The 17,279-nt window shown below is 33.9% G+C and overlaps 1 protein-coding gene across 32 annotated transcripts in view; it reads right to left on the bottom strand.

Annotated features, from left to right (window-relative positions):
• The window catches only part of SOX5 (SRY-box transcription factor 5), a 1,034,770-nt gene that overhangs the window by 96,030 nt on the left and 921,461 nt on the right, over nucleotides 1-17,279 (bottom strand). For all 32 annotated transcript variants that reach the window (XM_035258425.3, XM_078339089.1, XM_078339088.1 and 29 more), the window contains one exon: nucleotides 12,669-12,754. In XM_035258425.3, coding sequence (XP_035114316.1) covers nucleotides 12,669-12,754 — 86 coding nt within the window. The remainder of the gene's footprint in view (nucleotides 1-12,668; nucleotides 12,755-17,279) is intronic.

Raw genomic sequence — 17,279 nt, 5'->3', positions numbered from 1 at the left:
CCTGTGTTATCCTAGAGCTCAAGCTCATAACCCATTACCTTATACCTACCATTTAAATATTATTATTGTAAATTTTAACATTTGTAAATGTTTAAATAAATTTGTGGAACGTGTTTTAAAGGGGAAAAAAACACACCTCAAGTCATCAAAGTCATGTAACTGATTACTCTCTCAATATACCAGTATACTACTAACTGATTATAACACAAATATTCAATGTAAGAAAACTCAGTATTTTGTGATTATATATTATATTTAATGCTAGGCTTGTGTCTCGGGTAACATACAAATATCCAAATTAAGAATTTCTCTGGAAGAAAACCAGAAGCAGGAAGAATCAAACCAAAACAAGGATAAAAATAGAGAACGTGTAAGAGCCTTTACTTTTTTTATTGTTTGGTTAAGTGTCTTTGCTTATCGCCTTTCTGTTAATCAAATATTTTAGTTGTAGTATTCCTAATAATTTAAAATTTCTTTTAAACCAAAGAATGAAAGTTGGGGGTGGGGCAGGGAACTAGCCATATAAAAAATACTTAGAGCACATATTTAAACTAATAGGAGTTATATGCTACAGTATAGTGAAATTTCAGACAGCAAAGTCTCTGTTATCCTAAACAACTATTACAGATGAAAGGACAATATTTTCTATAGCTCTGCTTCACTCCATAAAGGAAGTAATTGCAACTTTCACTAACACTATTACTTTTAAAATTATATGTTGAAGAAGTTGTAGTCGTGGAGAAAGCAAGACATAATATTGTTGTAGTTTTCATGTTAGAGGCATTAATTACGCTGCCCCAAAGCTCACTGTAGCAAATAATTTCCAAGCATACTTCGAGTTTGTTCCTCCATTTCTTCCTGTTCACTTTCTTCATTCAAGGAGTAGTTGGATAAGAAAAAAGAGTATGGCATTAAGAGAAAGGTCAAAGTTAAGAAAAATGGAATAACCAGCGTTCATCCCTCCCTTTCCTCTTGTTTTCATACCCTAAATTTGTCAGGAAAATACTGAAACTTCCACAGGAAACAGCAAATTTGAAATGGGCAGGGTTGGCTTAAGCTTTTTTTTTTTTTTTCTGTAGGAATCAAGTAGGGCTCTATTTTCAAGTCTTGTGAAGGCACTTGCCAACCAAACCTAGCTCAAAATTGTAATGTGTGTTTTTTTCTTGGTGCTTCTCTCAGAAGAGTTCATTCATGGCTGCAAAATCTTATCTGCATGATTATATAATCATTTTTGAATACTATCTTTCTTCTAAGAAGCAAATAAAATGTCATCAAAACTTGTGATATAAACAATCTCACTTTGAACCTTCTATGTACAAATAGATATGAAACAGCACACTTCTCTGTTATTTTGTTTTCTAAATTCCTTGATCTTTCAATAGCTTTCCACAAAAGGATTAATTCACGGAACGCAATCACTGAACTCAGCAAAATGAAAGCAATTCAGAAGGTTGCCATTGTTACCAATATGCAAATCCTAACTATTGTTTTATTCATTCTTTCTTAATTTAATGGCCTAAGTGCAAAATTAACAATTTATCTTCTCTTCCTTTTAAGCAAAACAACTTAAAAATAACATATACAAACATATGCATTTAATTTTCAGTTCCTAGGATTCTGGGCACCCTTTTGTTAATATATGCTTTAGCCAGGTCACTATTTATCGTCTAAATTGCCTCATTTATAAAATTAAGGAGCTGGAATAGAAGAATGGTTTTTAAGTTTTGTTTAGCAGCAGAAATCTTTAACTCAATTTTAACTAGCAGAACTTAATACATAAAACAAGTAAGAGTCAATGGTACTATCTGGAGGATGCTTGAAGATACGTGGACTCCTGTGAAGGGTTTGAAACAACATATTCAGCCATCTCTGAGGTCTTTTTCATTTCAAATATACTTGTTAGAATGATAGATTGTTTGCCTTTCTTCAAACTCTGTTCCACTCTCATATTTCTTTCATACTCTTAAATTTCAGCCTCCTCTATGATCCACCAAGGATCCTTGACTGATTCATCTTTGGTTTCCTTATAATGCTTAGCTCAATAGCTTACAAAGAATAAATATTTGCTGAATAAATAAAGTTTCCAGGATACTATGGGTCCTGGAAATAATTCACTTTCACATTCAAGTTTGAAATAAAACTGTTTGTCAAAAAAATTTTTCTCAATTCAAGAAATAATTTTGCTATAGACAACATATAGGTAGAATAAGTGACATGTATCCTAGTTCATCTAGGACACGTATCTACTATCTAGGAAATAAGCATCGAATGGCTTTACAAGAAAATATTTTTATATTATTTATAAAAATTGCATATTACATTGAAAGCACCTATGTAACAATTATTTATTTTAGACTTTATAAGAAATTTACTTAGAATAGTTAGAGGCAGCACATAGAAACAATTCATTTGCATTACCTCCATGGAAAAATGGGAATTGACTGGAGACATTATTCTCATTTTACAGATATAAATATTGAAACAAGGAATGAATAATAGTAAAATATGGAAAACTACCCTTCACGTAACTACCCCGATTGTCTTCTGGATAAGTAAACTCATTGCCTCCCATAGATTCCTGCGATGGGCCTTTATTTTATACCACAGTGGGGAATAAAATTATTTCTTCAAAAATAAGACATTTTATCTCAGTTTTATTAACATACTTTAGATGCTTCTCTGAAACATGAGGAAAGTCTGCCATGCCCTAATTTTCAAGTCTTCCTTTAAGCAATAAAATACAGTTTTAAAATCTACTAATAACAATTATTAATCAGTTAATACTACTAAATATTAATTCTAATGTAGCACATGGTATTTGAGAAATAATACATTTATTGTTCCAACACTTTGGATGTATTATCTCATTTAATCCTCAACAATAAGAGATCATTTATACCCACATTTTACAGACAAGAAAATTGAGCATGGAAAGGTTAGGTAACTTGCCCAGAGTCACAGAGCTAGTCACGGAAGAGAGGGCTGCAAGAACCACACTCATAACAATTATGTTATACTGCCTCTCAGCAAATAAAGTGCTTCTTAAAATATTAACCTAAAGATAATAGCTTAATAAAATAAAATTTCTTTCATCTTTTTATCTCTTCTCTAATTATCAACAAGACATTAAATTTTTGTGTGTATATATGTATCTATAATTAAGCAAATTTTTCTGTATATAATTAAGACTCCACCCTATGTTACAAGTTGTATGTAATGCAATTTATATGTCCCAGTTGCATGCTTTGACTTCACTCTGCAAATAATGGATAAAAATCCATGGATAATATTCAATAGTTTTCTAGTATCAACAATAACAACAACAACAACAAACCTCGGCATTTGTTCCTCTTAAGGAGCATCTCCCTTAATCTGGGTTGTTAGTCCTATTAAATTGATAACTTTTATTTAGGTAAAATTTTTCTCCCAAGATCGAATTTGTCTTCATAAAACATCCCTTAAATAAATTAAAGAATACTAGTAACACAAACTAAACAAAAATTAGCCTAAAAAACAAATTTCTAAGATAAACATAACCTGTGAACTTGAAAAATATTAGCTGCCCTCTCTTTTTATCCATAGCCAAGTCTAGAAAACTGAATATTTCTGTTTTTCATGATAAAATTTAAAACAAAATGTATACTTTAAAAATTTCAATAAACTGATATTGTTCATAGAATTACATCTACTGCTGGTGTTGAGCCAGTAATTCTTTTATGTACATTAATTAGCCCAGAAACATTTTAGAGTCACCTAAAACATGTTTTAATTAAGATAACACAGGATACTATCAAGGAATGGGCATGGACTTGTGACCAGAAAACCTGGCGCTGACTGAAGTTATATAGCTTCAAGTATGGGTAATAACAAAATTGCAAATATAATTTTAAAGTTTACCATTTACTTTTTGGTCATTACAATAAAAATGAGCACTTCGGAAAAACACACATGTACTGACGTTTCTGTTAGCATATAATGAGACACCATGAAGTTGCTGAAAGCAAGAAAACACAGAAATATTATGAAAAAGACACTGTGTGTACTGACTCCATTGTTCAAATGTCAAACACCTCCTGGGAACTCTAGCGGTGGTAATAACTATGGAAGCAGTTCCTAATAGTTTCTTCCTTAAAGGGGATTCTTGAAAAACTGCTGGGCTCTGACTCTAGCCCATATGGGCTTGGAAAAGTCAGGGAAAATGTTGGCTGCACTTTTTCAGGCCAATTTGCATATGTTCTTTAGTATGCAGAATGTCTCTGTATATAATTTAATTGTTGTTTTTTTTGCCTTTATTAATACATATGCAAATGACTCACTCTTGCAGCTGTGCTTTATTAATCATATGTGTGCTTCTGTCTGTCTGCCCTGCAGGCTCAGGGTCCAAGGGAGAGGAAAAGAGGGAATTCAGTCTTTTAACCTGCAAGAAAACTCATTCAGGCAGACAGAAGTCCAACAGCAAACAGCACACCAGGGTTGCAACTGAAATGAAGAGCAGTTGATCATTATTCACCCTGTATGAAAATGATATGACCTAAAAGTTAAACTGAGTAGTACCGTATTTTGGTAGGTAAAGATGAATACTTAACAAGTATATATTCTTGTAAGTAATTCCTTCAATAAGAAGATAAAAATGCTCACATCTAGACCATTCTATATGGTTATTACTTCCTATAGATTTTCTGGAACTTTCTCTTGGCCAAGCATATAAAGCCACGCTCAATCACTCACAGTGCTGGGAAATATGGAACATTCATTTGTCTGTGTCCTGTCATAATGACTGACTTTCTTTAGAGACTGGCAGGACTTTGATAGAAAGATGAACTTCAGTATTTCATCCGCCTCTACCTTGACATTACTCTCCATCAGATAGGAGCTTAAGCCATTTCCAGTATTACTTCTTATACCTATAATTGCTATGAAAAAAGATTGATTTCAGTTGATATTTTGTATGATTCATTCTACAACATGATCACACATCATCTATCATTTTCTCTATTCCCGAGGTTGCATGCTACTAATATTACTGGTTACTGGAGCTGTAAGCCCATGAGATTTCATTTGTAACAACTGGGAATTTTGAGCCTTTATTCTAAAAACATTATTATAAATTTCAAAAGTAGACATGCTAAAATTATTTTAAAAGTTTAATTAAGTCAATAAAAATCATGATTGAATGCTACTTGCTTATGCTGAGTAAAATATGACTGTCCCAAAAGAATTTCAATCTTTTTTTCCTTCCGCTTATCACTATCAATCATTGGTTGGAGTCGACATTTTTGGCTTCCTATAGGTAGAACAGGTGGCAACCATCTTTTGGCCAAGACAAATACAGTATTTATAAAGCGAGAAATAAGTGGATAAATATTTCCTTCTAATTTCAAATCTTAGAAGTGTAGCAAAAAAAGCCAGAAACAGTATATTACAGAAGAATTATTACAATTAAAAATATTCATGATGCCCATTAAGTAAAATGCAAATTATAACAAAAATGAACATGAGAAATAAATCCTAGATGGATTGTTGCCATCATTTGATCTTATTAATTAGAAACAGATGATTCACTTAGCTGATTTTATCTTGTCACAAATGTCCAAAAATTCAAAGTATAACTTCATTTTGTGTGGTGATACTCACTTTTAATACTAAAATGAACATAGATAAGTATGCTATATAAATGAATCCTTCACCTTTTAAAGAGTCAGCATCAGTATAATAAATAAACATCAAAATCATCATTGGCTCTTGGAGGTAAGAAACAGTAATTAAGGATGAAGAAGAATAAAAAAAGAAGGAAGGGGATGAAGAGAGAGGAGGGCAAACTCAGTGTATGAGATTGCTAATTGGCTAGTAATTATTTTGATAAACACATCCTTCCATTATTTAGAAATATTTTACTTCAGTATTGTATTGGCAAGATAAACTATAATGAGTCAAATAGAAGTACCTCCAGTAGTTCATATTTTTATATATTTCTGTACCTATATTAACACATAATATAGAAATTCTCAAGTACTGGAATATTTGGTCATTTATTGTGAATTATAATAATTTTTTTAAAATTAGATAAACTGTAATAAGTGCTAAAACACATTCTTTATGCAGCAGCTAATTGTTGTAAGATAAAGGGAGGAAAGAACAAAAGAGAGAGAGCTGTGGATTTTTCATACTCTTAGAATCTTCCAATGGGGCAAGAAAAAACATCAAGTTCCCTGGCCATTAAATTACTATCATTTACTGCAGAAATCAATATATGCTGCTTTGTTTTATTAAAAATTATTATGACCATTAGCCATGATAGTTTCTTTCATTTGCAAATATGCATTGAATTCCTGCTATTTGCTCGGCATTCTTCTGGATACCTAAGATATGTTATTGAACAACAGCAGCAATTCCTGTCCTGGTGGAGCAGTACATTTGAAAAATAAAGACAATAAACAAGGAACATAATACATTTTATAGTATGTTTGAAGATGACTAGTGCTACAGAGAAAAACGTGGAATCAAAGAGTTAGGAAGTGTGATATCTCTCAGGATCCATTTTATGATTTTAAATAGGTTGGCTAAGGTAGGCCTCACAGACGAGGGATTAGAGTAAATACTTGAATGAAGTGAAAGAATTAGTTTTCCATGCAGAGGGAAGGGCTAGAGGGAACAGCACAAAACTCTAAGAAGGGAGTATGTCTTGGTAAGTTAAGGGCCAGAAAAGAGCCTAGTGTATCCGAAATAGATTGAGTAGGTGGTGTGGAGCAAAACAGTCATAAAAATAATAATCGTAAACACTAGTGCCAAACATGGTACTAGGCACAGAGAGTGTTTTCATAAGTTTCTTTTATTTCATTAATTGGGAATCGTTTATTATAAAATTTCAACATTATCTGAATTAACCAAATTCAAACTATTGTTTTCTTCTATGAGTCAATCATACCTTTGCTATTTGATTTTTTGCTATTGTCTCTTTTAAAAAGATGAAGAATAATTAATATAGAAAACTAATTATTAGTATTCAGCATAATTTTAATATTATAAAGCAAGATAGCTATTTGAGCAAAATAGATGAATAATTTATTAAAAGTATACTGTTAAGATTCATTCTTCATTCTTTACTTAACACATATTTATTAAGTCCATAAAATATTTCAAGCAATTGGTTTAAGTGCAAATGACGGTGAACCATTGACTCTACAGATTTTACCATCTGGTAGACGCCAGAAAGTAGGATTTAAAACATTCTACCAGCGCTGTGAAAAGGGAAATACAGTGTGCTCTCAGAACACGCAGAAGCTACTTTAAGCCAGACTTAAAACAATGAAGTCTTCCCTGAAAATAGTGATGTTTTAATACGAAATCTGAGGGGTAAGTGGGAGTTGGTTAGTAAAGATGGTTAGTAACGGGGTTATTCTAGGAAGACGAAACACCACTTGCAAAGACCCAGAGTGGAGGAAGAACTTCAAGACACCAGAGAGAGTCATTTAAGGTCCTTGAGCGGGAAGAGGACATGAAAAAATTTTCTAAAATCAGAAAGATTATTCTGACTAATGTATAGTGAAGAGTGCATTGAAGGGTGTAAGATCAAAATAGAATGACGAGTTGAGGGGCTGCTGTGGTGAATTAGGAAAGTGATAAGGATAGCTCGACCCAAATGACTGACAATTTTGATGGAAAGAAATGGATAGATTCTTGTTATATTAGAAGGTGGAATGAAAAGCTAGTGAATGAATAGATGTATGGGGAAGAGGGAGGAAGAGAAGCTAAGGAGAGCGCTCATGTTTCTGGGTTGAGAAATAGATGAAATGGTGTCATTCACTAAGACCAAAGAAGAAGGAAGTCTATGGACAAGGCAGACAAATACTGATGAGTTCTGTTTTGGACTCAGTTTACAGTGTCTGTAAGTTTCTGTATATTTCCTCTTCATAGTAAACAAGCAGTTGGCTGATGTGAATTTGAAGCTCAAGGAAGATTTAAAATACATAAAAATATAAATTTAATATTTAAAAAATAAATGGTATCTGTGGAATGCTGATTTGTATTATTTATATACATGATTTAGATTCAGTTGATTTTCTCCATAAAAAATAAAAAATCTGACAATTTTTGGAATATTTTAACTGCTTCTAAAAGTACACAGTAAGGTGATTTTTTTTAATTTTTTTTTATTGTATGATAAGGATCTCCAGGGATATAAAATAATAGTTAAGCAATAAACAGTTTTCTTTAAGGCATATCATTTTGCTCGTCTTTTAAAATAACTGTACTCATCTGCACTCTTTAATAAAAATTCTGGATTTACTTATCATAGTATTACCCAAGCATGAACAATTGTATGCAAAATAATGGTGTGAACAACTATATACACAAGGTTATTTCAAATGAAAACACATGTGAACAATTACATGCAAAAGTTTATTTCAAATGAAAACACATATGGTAGGTAAACAAAGTCAACCATGAGTAGGAATGAATTTATAATGTCCCTCATTAAATCTAGGTGTTCAAAAAGAAGTACTTGAATTAACATATATCCATGTAAAGATGCATGAAATAGAAAATTCAGAGTCTGAAGTAGACAGCTGTCATTATGAATCCTGCTACTCCTTTCATTATTGCAAAGCACATAGAGTATTTGTATTAAAGTCAATTAATCAGAATTATTGTCATAATTTCATTAGCTGGTTACTGAGTTAACAAATGTCTGGAGAGGGAAAATGTCTCCAAAGTTTAACATAAAGTCTCCTGTACTTGAAGAAGCAAATATAATTGTTTAAAGACCATGGATTTTGTACTCTGTGACCCAGCTTCCTTTTTTGTCAAATGGAGACATTAACACATAACACAAAATGTTGTAATACAAATTTAATAAGATAATCCTTGGAAAATATTTACCAGGGAACCTAGCTTAAGAAAATATTCCATAACCATGGCTTATATTAGCTAGTGACATCAGTTGTTATGACACTTTACATGAGTTAAAATCATTATATCTGGACCCAAGGAAAAGGAAATAGCATCCTTTGGGGTTTAAAATATATATCCCCTCTACATTATTCTCAGTACCATTGAATAAAGGTTAATTCAGATGACCACTAGTTCTTTGACAAGGCTATTTCAGTTGTTACTCCAACGGGTCTTCCTGCTGTTACCTCAACCCATTAGAGCTGTGAGTTTATCACTACCCACTTAAAACATACATGAACAGATTACGAAAACAGAAAACAAGTTAGTAAACAAGCCAACAACAACAAACACTCTTCAATGTTCTAAAGAAAGACACCAGCAATTGGTACTAGACAACATCCACACCACCAACCATATTACGCTTATTAAAACCAAGCTGATCTGGCCCTACATCAATCAATGCTCATGACCGTCTCTCACCACTGTCTCTCATTCTCCCCATCCCATTTTTCCATTCCCACAATATATATGAGCTGATGTCCAGTGAGAGACGTGAGAAGAGAGAAGATTGGGTTAATAGCTTTACAGGGGGCGTAATACTTAGTGTTCTTTCCTCCCTTACCCAAAAAGCAGAATTCATAAACACTGGAGAAGCCAGAATAAAGCAAAAACTTGAACGCTGTTCCTTGACTGGTTGTTTGTTGAGCTAAAATCCTAAGGACTCCTCCATCAGAAGTATGGTGAGAAAGGTCTTAGGAGAACTAGACAGTGTACAGCTTGGTGGTGTATTATGTAACTAAAGATACAGTAGTGCCTGCTTTCTCTTCTGAAGTTTTCTAAAGCTGGGGGTGGGTTGCTGGAAAACAGTGAGGTGTTTGCTGCAGGCTGAGAAGAGGACGGTGATATACTGTCATCACAGTACTAACAGGGCACAGAAGAGGACTTCAGCAGAAGACTCCAGGGTTCTCCATGGAGGAGCATAGAGGATGAACAAAGGCACATGTCATGCTATTCATGTAGCTCCCGGCCAATAGTGATGACACCCCAAAGAAAAAATGGGCAGGAAGCACAGATCAACAGACCTGCTACCTCTTTCTTAACAGACCAAGGAAACCTGTTCAATACACAAGAAAATAACACATATACTATCTCCACGGTATCTCAGGACAGACATACCTTCCTAAACCCCCACCAGCACAGGAACAAAATTGGAGCTGCAGAAGCAAAAGAGTAAGCTGAACCCTTCTTACTTCTGGTCTCTAGAGCTGGGACTCTTGCCAAACGATGGAAGGGGAAGCAGTGAGATATGAACTGGATACGCGATTAAAGTTTCCAGCAGGTCTGAATTTTAATAACTGAAAGGACTGGAATGTGATGCAGTCTACTCAAGGTATCGTTAAGCGATGGAAAATAGAGATTTAACAGAGTGCAATTAAAAGCAGAGTTTGGAGAAAATTAAAACTGGCCCATATATTATACTCTACTGAGATGAAACATCTCCAAAGCAGGTTTAAAAGACTGGGGTGAATTTTGGGTAAGGCTTTTAATAAAACACCTGATTAGGCATTGTAGTTAGCTTTTCTCTCACCCATTTTGGCAGGTTTGTAGAGAAAAAAGAATTTGCATGCTATTTTAAAGCAAGGGGAGGGAGAATAAGGATATCCTTTGTAGCTCTGGGAAAGGCTGAAGTCAAGGTCAAGGGGTCTGTGAATATTGTGTTAGGAACAGGTAGAAAAGTGAGTTGGTATAACCACCCTAGCAAAAGTGAGTCAGTCCACTTCAAAGAAAAGCCAGGTTCTCTGATATGACATGCTTTGGGCATGTGTTTGCATCTGAAAAACAGTTAATTTCTCACTGCAAAAATAAAAAAAAAATGTGTGTTCGTATGTTTATGTGATGTGTTTTAATAGTAGCTGATGGCTTTCCGTGAAAAACTTTTGGATTATTAATTCCCTTGTTGTTCTACAGTGTTGATTATTTGAGGCTCTAAAAGTCATGAATTTTAAGGGTTACAATACCACTTTTATGAAAGGAACTTTACTGCAGTTACATATATAATTATAGTTAAAGTAAGCATATATGTTTGGTGTCTAAAGTTTCTCTTGTTCAGTGACAAATTGTTTATATTTTAATATCTTAAGGTAATCTTAATATAAAGAATAAAAATACAAATCTTATATAAAGAATAAAATATATATACATATAAAATATTATATAAAATATAAAGAATAAATATACAAATTAGCTTCTCATATGGTCTCTACAGAAAAAATTGTTTAGATTGTTGCTTAACATAGCTGCTTTCGAAGAGTTCTGCAATGAACACAGGAGTTGCCTCTAACTGGCGTCACTTCCTCTCATCACTAATGCAACTGTCAAAGAATGTCTAACTTACTTTGAAAACCAACATCCGAAATCTCTAAAACTCCTATTCCTATATTTAAATTGATTGCTGGATATTATTCCCTCTTGCTAATTCCACTATTCTTTTTAGTTTTACCCATTACAATCACTTTTTCGTGTTAGTTATTCCCCAGACGCATTTCAAAGGGTAACAAATGTTATGTTACTTTTATTGTCCCCATGGCTCCAACACTTCTCAAGGCGTTTCCAGCTCAAAGAAAACAGATACAGTGTAGTTCTTCACAGAAAAGGTAGAATAGAAATGAATGTTATTAACCTCTGTAGAACTCGGTATGACTCAGCTTTCACACTGGTAGTTCCTCCTGTGAAACTCAACTGGCCTTTCAGAAACCCACCCGGTCTTCTGACAAACCCATGTGCAGACCAGATGTATCTGTCTCTTGATGCTACAATATAAAACTATATTTTCCTTATACACTAAGATCATCTATCATGACAATACCTTTTCATGAATAAAAATTAGTTTTATTAAGTATAACTGCTTTATTTCTGGCTTCATAGGCAGGCATACTATGTCTTTCAGGCTAATGAACATATAAAGCTTCTCACAAGAGGAGAGTAATCCTATTATTAGATGATTTTCTATTCCCATTAATTGCATAATCACAAGGTCCACAATGACAGAAACTAAGGAATGTTTTCTGGGATGTTGACTCAAAAATGTAGACCGTTAATGAAAGCTACCTGTTACTATAATTGTTTTGACTTTCTTTTCAACCTCAGAAAGTTTCTAAAATCACTTGGACGTCTGGTAAAATTAACATTGACATTCTTGGATTATAGGAATATGTATTCTGCATGGCTAGAAAGGTCTTAATTGGGATGACTGGGATAAAGTTGTGCTTAGTTCGTCTCTAGCTTATTGGGTCTACTTTTCCTGCCCAACCGAACTCACATTAGCAGGAGAACAAAGAGACCTACAGACCATTTCAAGGATACTGGGTAACCCGAGCAATTTTAAATGCATTTCTGTTAAGTTGCCTGGCTCCTCCAGTGTCTGAACATCTTTCGCAGGGTTTTTGTTTTGTGGTTTGTTTGTTCTTTTTACCTTGATAAGGACCATTCCGTGACAAAATTATGGCACACAGTAATGAAAGCAAAACTACAGCTCACTTTCTTAATCATACTGGCAATAAAAGAAATACAATATAAGCTACATTTAGTGCAGAAAACAGGGCTAAAAATTAAGAAAATCAATATCTCAACTTTTGGTTGAGGATCAGTACAATAAATTTAAAAACCGAAAGTGTGAGACAAATATCACGAGTCAGTTTTATTTTGCTTTAACACCATAATTGCTGTTTTCGATATTTACTTAACCTTTGTCTCCTTTGTATTGTTTCCTGACTTACCTGCAGTTGGAGTGGGCCTAAGCCTGGTGTTGCTGCGGCAGCAGCTGCCATGGTAGTTGGGATCAGCTGAACAGGGTAAGGGTCACCTAAGTAAGAGAATAATAGAGGCGTCAGCACCTTTTATCTACTCTCCACCTGCAAATTAAACTCATGCATTCACTCTTTCCAAAAGCCTTCTTTTGTGTGCCTCGCTGAGGCCTAATGAAAAGCTCCATTGTGCAGCCTTTTACTAACACTCTTTTCACAATTCTGGCTGAGAGAGGAATGTGAATAAAAGGCACAAGCAATTAAGGCGGAAACCTCATCCTTTTTTCATGATGTATTTAGGAAAATGGGAGGGAAAGTGAGCATTGATCAGAGGGCTGCACTTTGTAACACACATGCGCGTGCACACACAGACACACACAATTTTAATATGAGCACAGTAACTCCGCAGCGAATTTACAGTATTGTGATAAAAGGAACTTAACTTACTTTTACTTTAACGAATTAAACTCCAAAGATTTAAACAAAGTAGCCTGTCTTTTAAATGCTATGTTACTGTCTTGATTCAAATAATATCTCATAGACAAATTAACAATAAAGAAAATATTTTATGTGTTTTTCAAGTTATATGAAATATTGGCATCTTTATCATCCAGAGATAAATGTTTGCAAAACTGTATCTTAATGAAAGTGGAAAATAAATTGCTTCCCCCAAAAGTTTTTTATCTATTAAAAAATAATAGCAATTCAAAATTAATCCTGAAGTTTTACTGTTATATGACCTGTAAAAATATAGGAACACATACAAACATACAGACAAGCACATAGAGAAGATTATTCTGCTTATTTTTGATGCGAATCAAGAGGCTTTTCTTAATTAGTAAAGAGGTAAAATAGACCTGTTGCATAGGGTCCAATGATTTGCTGAAAAATACAACTAGCAATGTACCCTGTTTATCATCTGACACATGACAACAGCAAATAACCGAAAATAATAGAGGTAAGAACAATTTTGTAATACATAAAACATTTTGTAGAAATCTGATTTATAAAAACCTTGTTGAAAATATTGCATGCATAGAAAATATAACTTAAAATAACTCAGTTAATATACCCATTCAAAAACATTTACTGAGTACCTGCTATGCATTAAGCACTCCTCTTGGCACTAGAAATAAAGCTTTGGAAAAGATTAATATGCATATATGAATTTACTGGGAATTTAATGAAGCTTAAACTTAGGGCTTTTGAAAGTGGTCTCTTGCAGTAATGTTCACTAGATTTTTATGTTTGTTGTATATTTTTATATTTACCAGTTTTCTTAATTTGATATGATTTCTTGTTATAAATGAATATTCACTTTTATACCCAAGTGTGTGTATTTGTTTGTGTGTGCGTCTGGGCATATAAAATATTTTGCACTTTTATTCTAAAGAGAGTCTCCCAGATTATTTTTTAGGCTTCAAAACACCCGAATCTACCTCTGTGGATCTGGCCTTCCAAAAACTTTAAGTTCAATAGGAGAAAAAGATAATTAAATGATTAGTATACAATATAATGACAGTTAAGACAGGAAGTACATAATGCTATGTACTACACTGTGGGTGTCCCAAACCTAGTCTGATAGCTCAACGATAGTCTCCAGGAAAAAGTCATGTTTAAGCTGAAACTTGAATTAAATTACAGTTAGCTAGACAAAGAAGGGAAGAAAGAGTGTTTCAGGCAGGGAAACAATTTTCATGAAGAATCAAATGGAAGTCTTAGTCATAGTCCAGTCAATCCCTGTACTGCTTAAGTATAGACAGGAGGTAGGGAAGTGAGATATATGGGGTTGGGGAGGGAGTCAGATGCCGGATTATGTATGCTTTTTGTCGACATTAAATAATCGAAACTTTATCCCATAGGATAAAAGAAGTCATGAAAATGGAAAACAGATGGGTTGAGTAAAATCACTTAAGTTGGAGGTTGAGAATTGTAATCAGCTAGTAAACAGATGCAGAAATCTGTATAAAAGGTAATCCTGGTCTGGACTAGGGTGGTGACATGGAGATGGAGAATGAGGCAGGGACTCAAGTGATATTTAAATGTCATATCTGGTAAAACTTAATGACTGTTACTAATGAGAGTAAGAGAAGACTCAAGGATGTTTTTCACTAAAACAACTGATTGAGGAGTGGTAGTATGGACTGGGTTTGTAAACACAGATTAGAAGCAAGACTGCCAGGTGGGGCCTAAAGGGTGGTGTTGGGGGAAGGAACAAAGAGTTCTGCTTTAGATATTTTCAGTTTGAAATTACGATTAGATATCCAAGTTGAGGCATTTATTAGATACATGATAAACATGTTAAAATTTTAGAGGAAAAGTCCTCATAGAAGATATATACTTGAGAATGGTTAGCATGTATCTGGAATATAAGCTGTCAGCTTTGATGAGACCAGTTAAGAGTTAACCGTAGATTAAAAACAAAAAGAGCTCCAAAAAAATTGGACTGTGGGGTGTACTAACATTTATAGTCAGGGAGATAGGTAACTAGCTGAAGAGACTGAGAAGAAATGTAAATGTGGTGTTCCGGAAGCCAAGTAAAGAAAGACTTGCAGACAGTGATGATGATGATGATGATGATGATGATATTATTATTCGAGTGCTGGATTTAATAATGTGGAGGTCACTAGTAACTGCAACAATGATGGTTTCAGTGAAGTGGAGGGTGAGAAAGCCTAATCAGAAAGAGTGATCAACAGAGGATGATCAAAGAAAAGAAGTGGAGGCAGGAAGTGTAGACCCTTGCTTTTCAAGGCAGTATTCTAGATGACGAGTATTGGCATCACCTATGAGTTTCTTAGAAATGCACATTTTTAGAACCCACCCTAAAGCTACTGTGCAGGCAGCCCCTGAGATAGAACCTCCAATGACTCCCACACCCTGGTATTTATACCCCATGTAATCCCCTCTCTTTTAACGTGGCCTGGATCTGATAATTGCCTTCTAATGCACCGAATATGGCTAACATAGTAAGATTTTACTTTTGAGATTAAATTACAAAAGTATTTTGGCTGTCTTGCTTGCCCTTATCCTCTCTGTTGGAGCAAGGAGCTAGGTTGTAATCTGCTCTATGGAAAGACTCACATAGCAAAGGACAGATATTTTTGGCCAATAGCAAGCAAAGAAATGAGGCATGCCAACAGTTAATGACAGGAGTTTGGAACAAATTCTCCCCAGGTCAAGCCTAGAGATGACTGCAATCAGGGCCAATACTCTGACTGCAGTGGGAAAGATCCTGAGCCAGAGGTACCCAGCATGGCTGTGTCCAAGTACGTTTGTTGTTTTAAGCCACAACAATTCTTTGGCTAATTTACTGAAGTATGAAACATAGCATCTGAATCAGAATTTAAATTTTAAGAAGAGTCCCAGATTATTTGGATGCATATTAGGGTTTGAGAAGTGCTAGAACTGACAATTACCCTGAGGTGTTTTACAGCAGCTATTTCATAGTTTCACTTGTGTGATAAAGAAAACTTTATAAGAAGGTACATATGTGGAAAAATTACACCATACTTGTATGCTAATGAGAAAGATTCAGAAAATAGAGACAAAAACCTATGACACAGGAGAGAGAAGGGACAACTGATATGACATGATAGTGCTTTATCATTTCATATTTTTAGTATATAATCTTCAAAACACTGCAATTTTATAAAAGGACATTTAAATATTTCAAAGCTAAATTCATGCAAACTAGCTAAAATTGCAAATACTATTACAGTATGACCATTAAAATTGACAATTTAAATACTTAAAACTACATAATTCATTTGTATTACTAACTTAGTATACATAATCTTAAAATTAACAAAAGCAAAATTGTAGAGGCTGTGGTACTCTTCACAGTGAAAATTCATTTGTATATTATTTATTTTCCCCGTTGTAAATTAACAAGTTAATAAGCACTTTAACATTTATCATGAACAGAATTCTGCTGGGTGCTGTGTGATACAAAACAATACTTAGTCTGTATTTACTACATTTCTATCTTTTCTAATTAAGTGCTTATTTGAGTAGTGTTGATGATCATCAGTAGGTGCTATAGGAGGTAAGGGAGAACGAATCCAGGCTTCAATCTTAAGAGAATAAAGATGAAATGATAGGGAGCTTGCCCTTGAAAACTTGCAGGTGAAGGGGAGGAGAGATCTTTCAGGTAGGGCGAAATGCATCAAAGCATGAGTATGACATGTTAAAGGAATGTAGAGAAAAACCAATTTAAATAACAAGTGACAGAATAAAGTAGAGAGAGAAGAGATTGAAGACAGGAGTTGGGAAATCTTTTATACTCCAAACTTGAGATCTGGATATGAAAAGGCAATGGACAAGAAATGAAGTTTTAAGAAACATCATTAAAGAGGTTAAATGTAGGAAGTATTAAAGATCACTTGGTTCTCCATCCTAGAGACAAAGACATATTCCTAAATTTGTTTAACTCCTAAATTTAACAAAATACCTGCAGATGTTTTGGATACTTTTGCATTACTAGCATCTAATTATTAATATCAAATTATATGTACATTTAAAACTCATTACTTATAATACAGATTATTCCACGCAATTAAAAAATATGCATATGTTAGAATC

Source organism: Callithrix jacchus, chromosome 9 (assembly GCF_049354715.1).
Source record: "Callithrix jacchus isolate 240 chromosome 9, calJac240_pri, whole genome shotgun sequence".
Classification (NCBI taxonomy): domain Eukaryota; kingdom Metazoa; phylum Chordata; class Mammalia; order Primates; family Cebidae; genus Callithrix; species Callithrix jacchus.
This window is presented reverse-complemented; position numbering and strand designations above follow the sequence as displayed.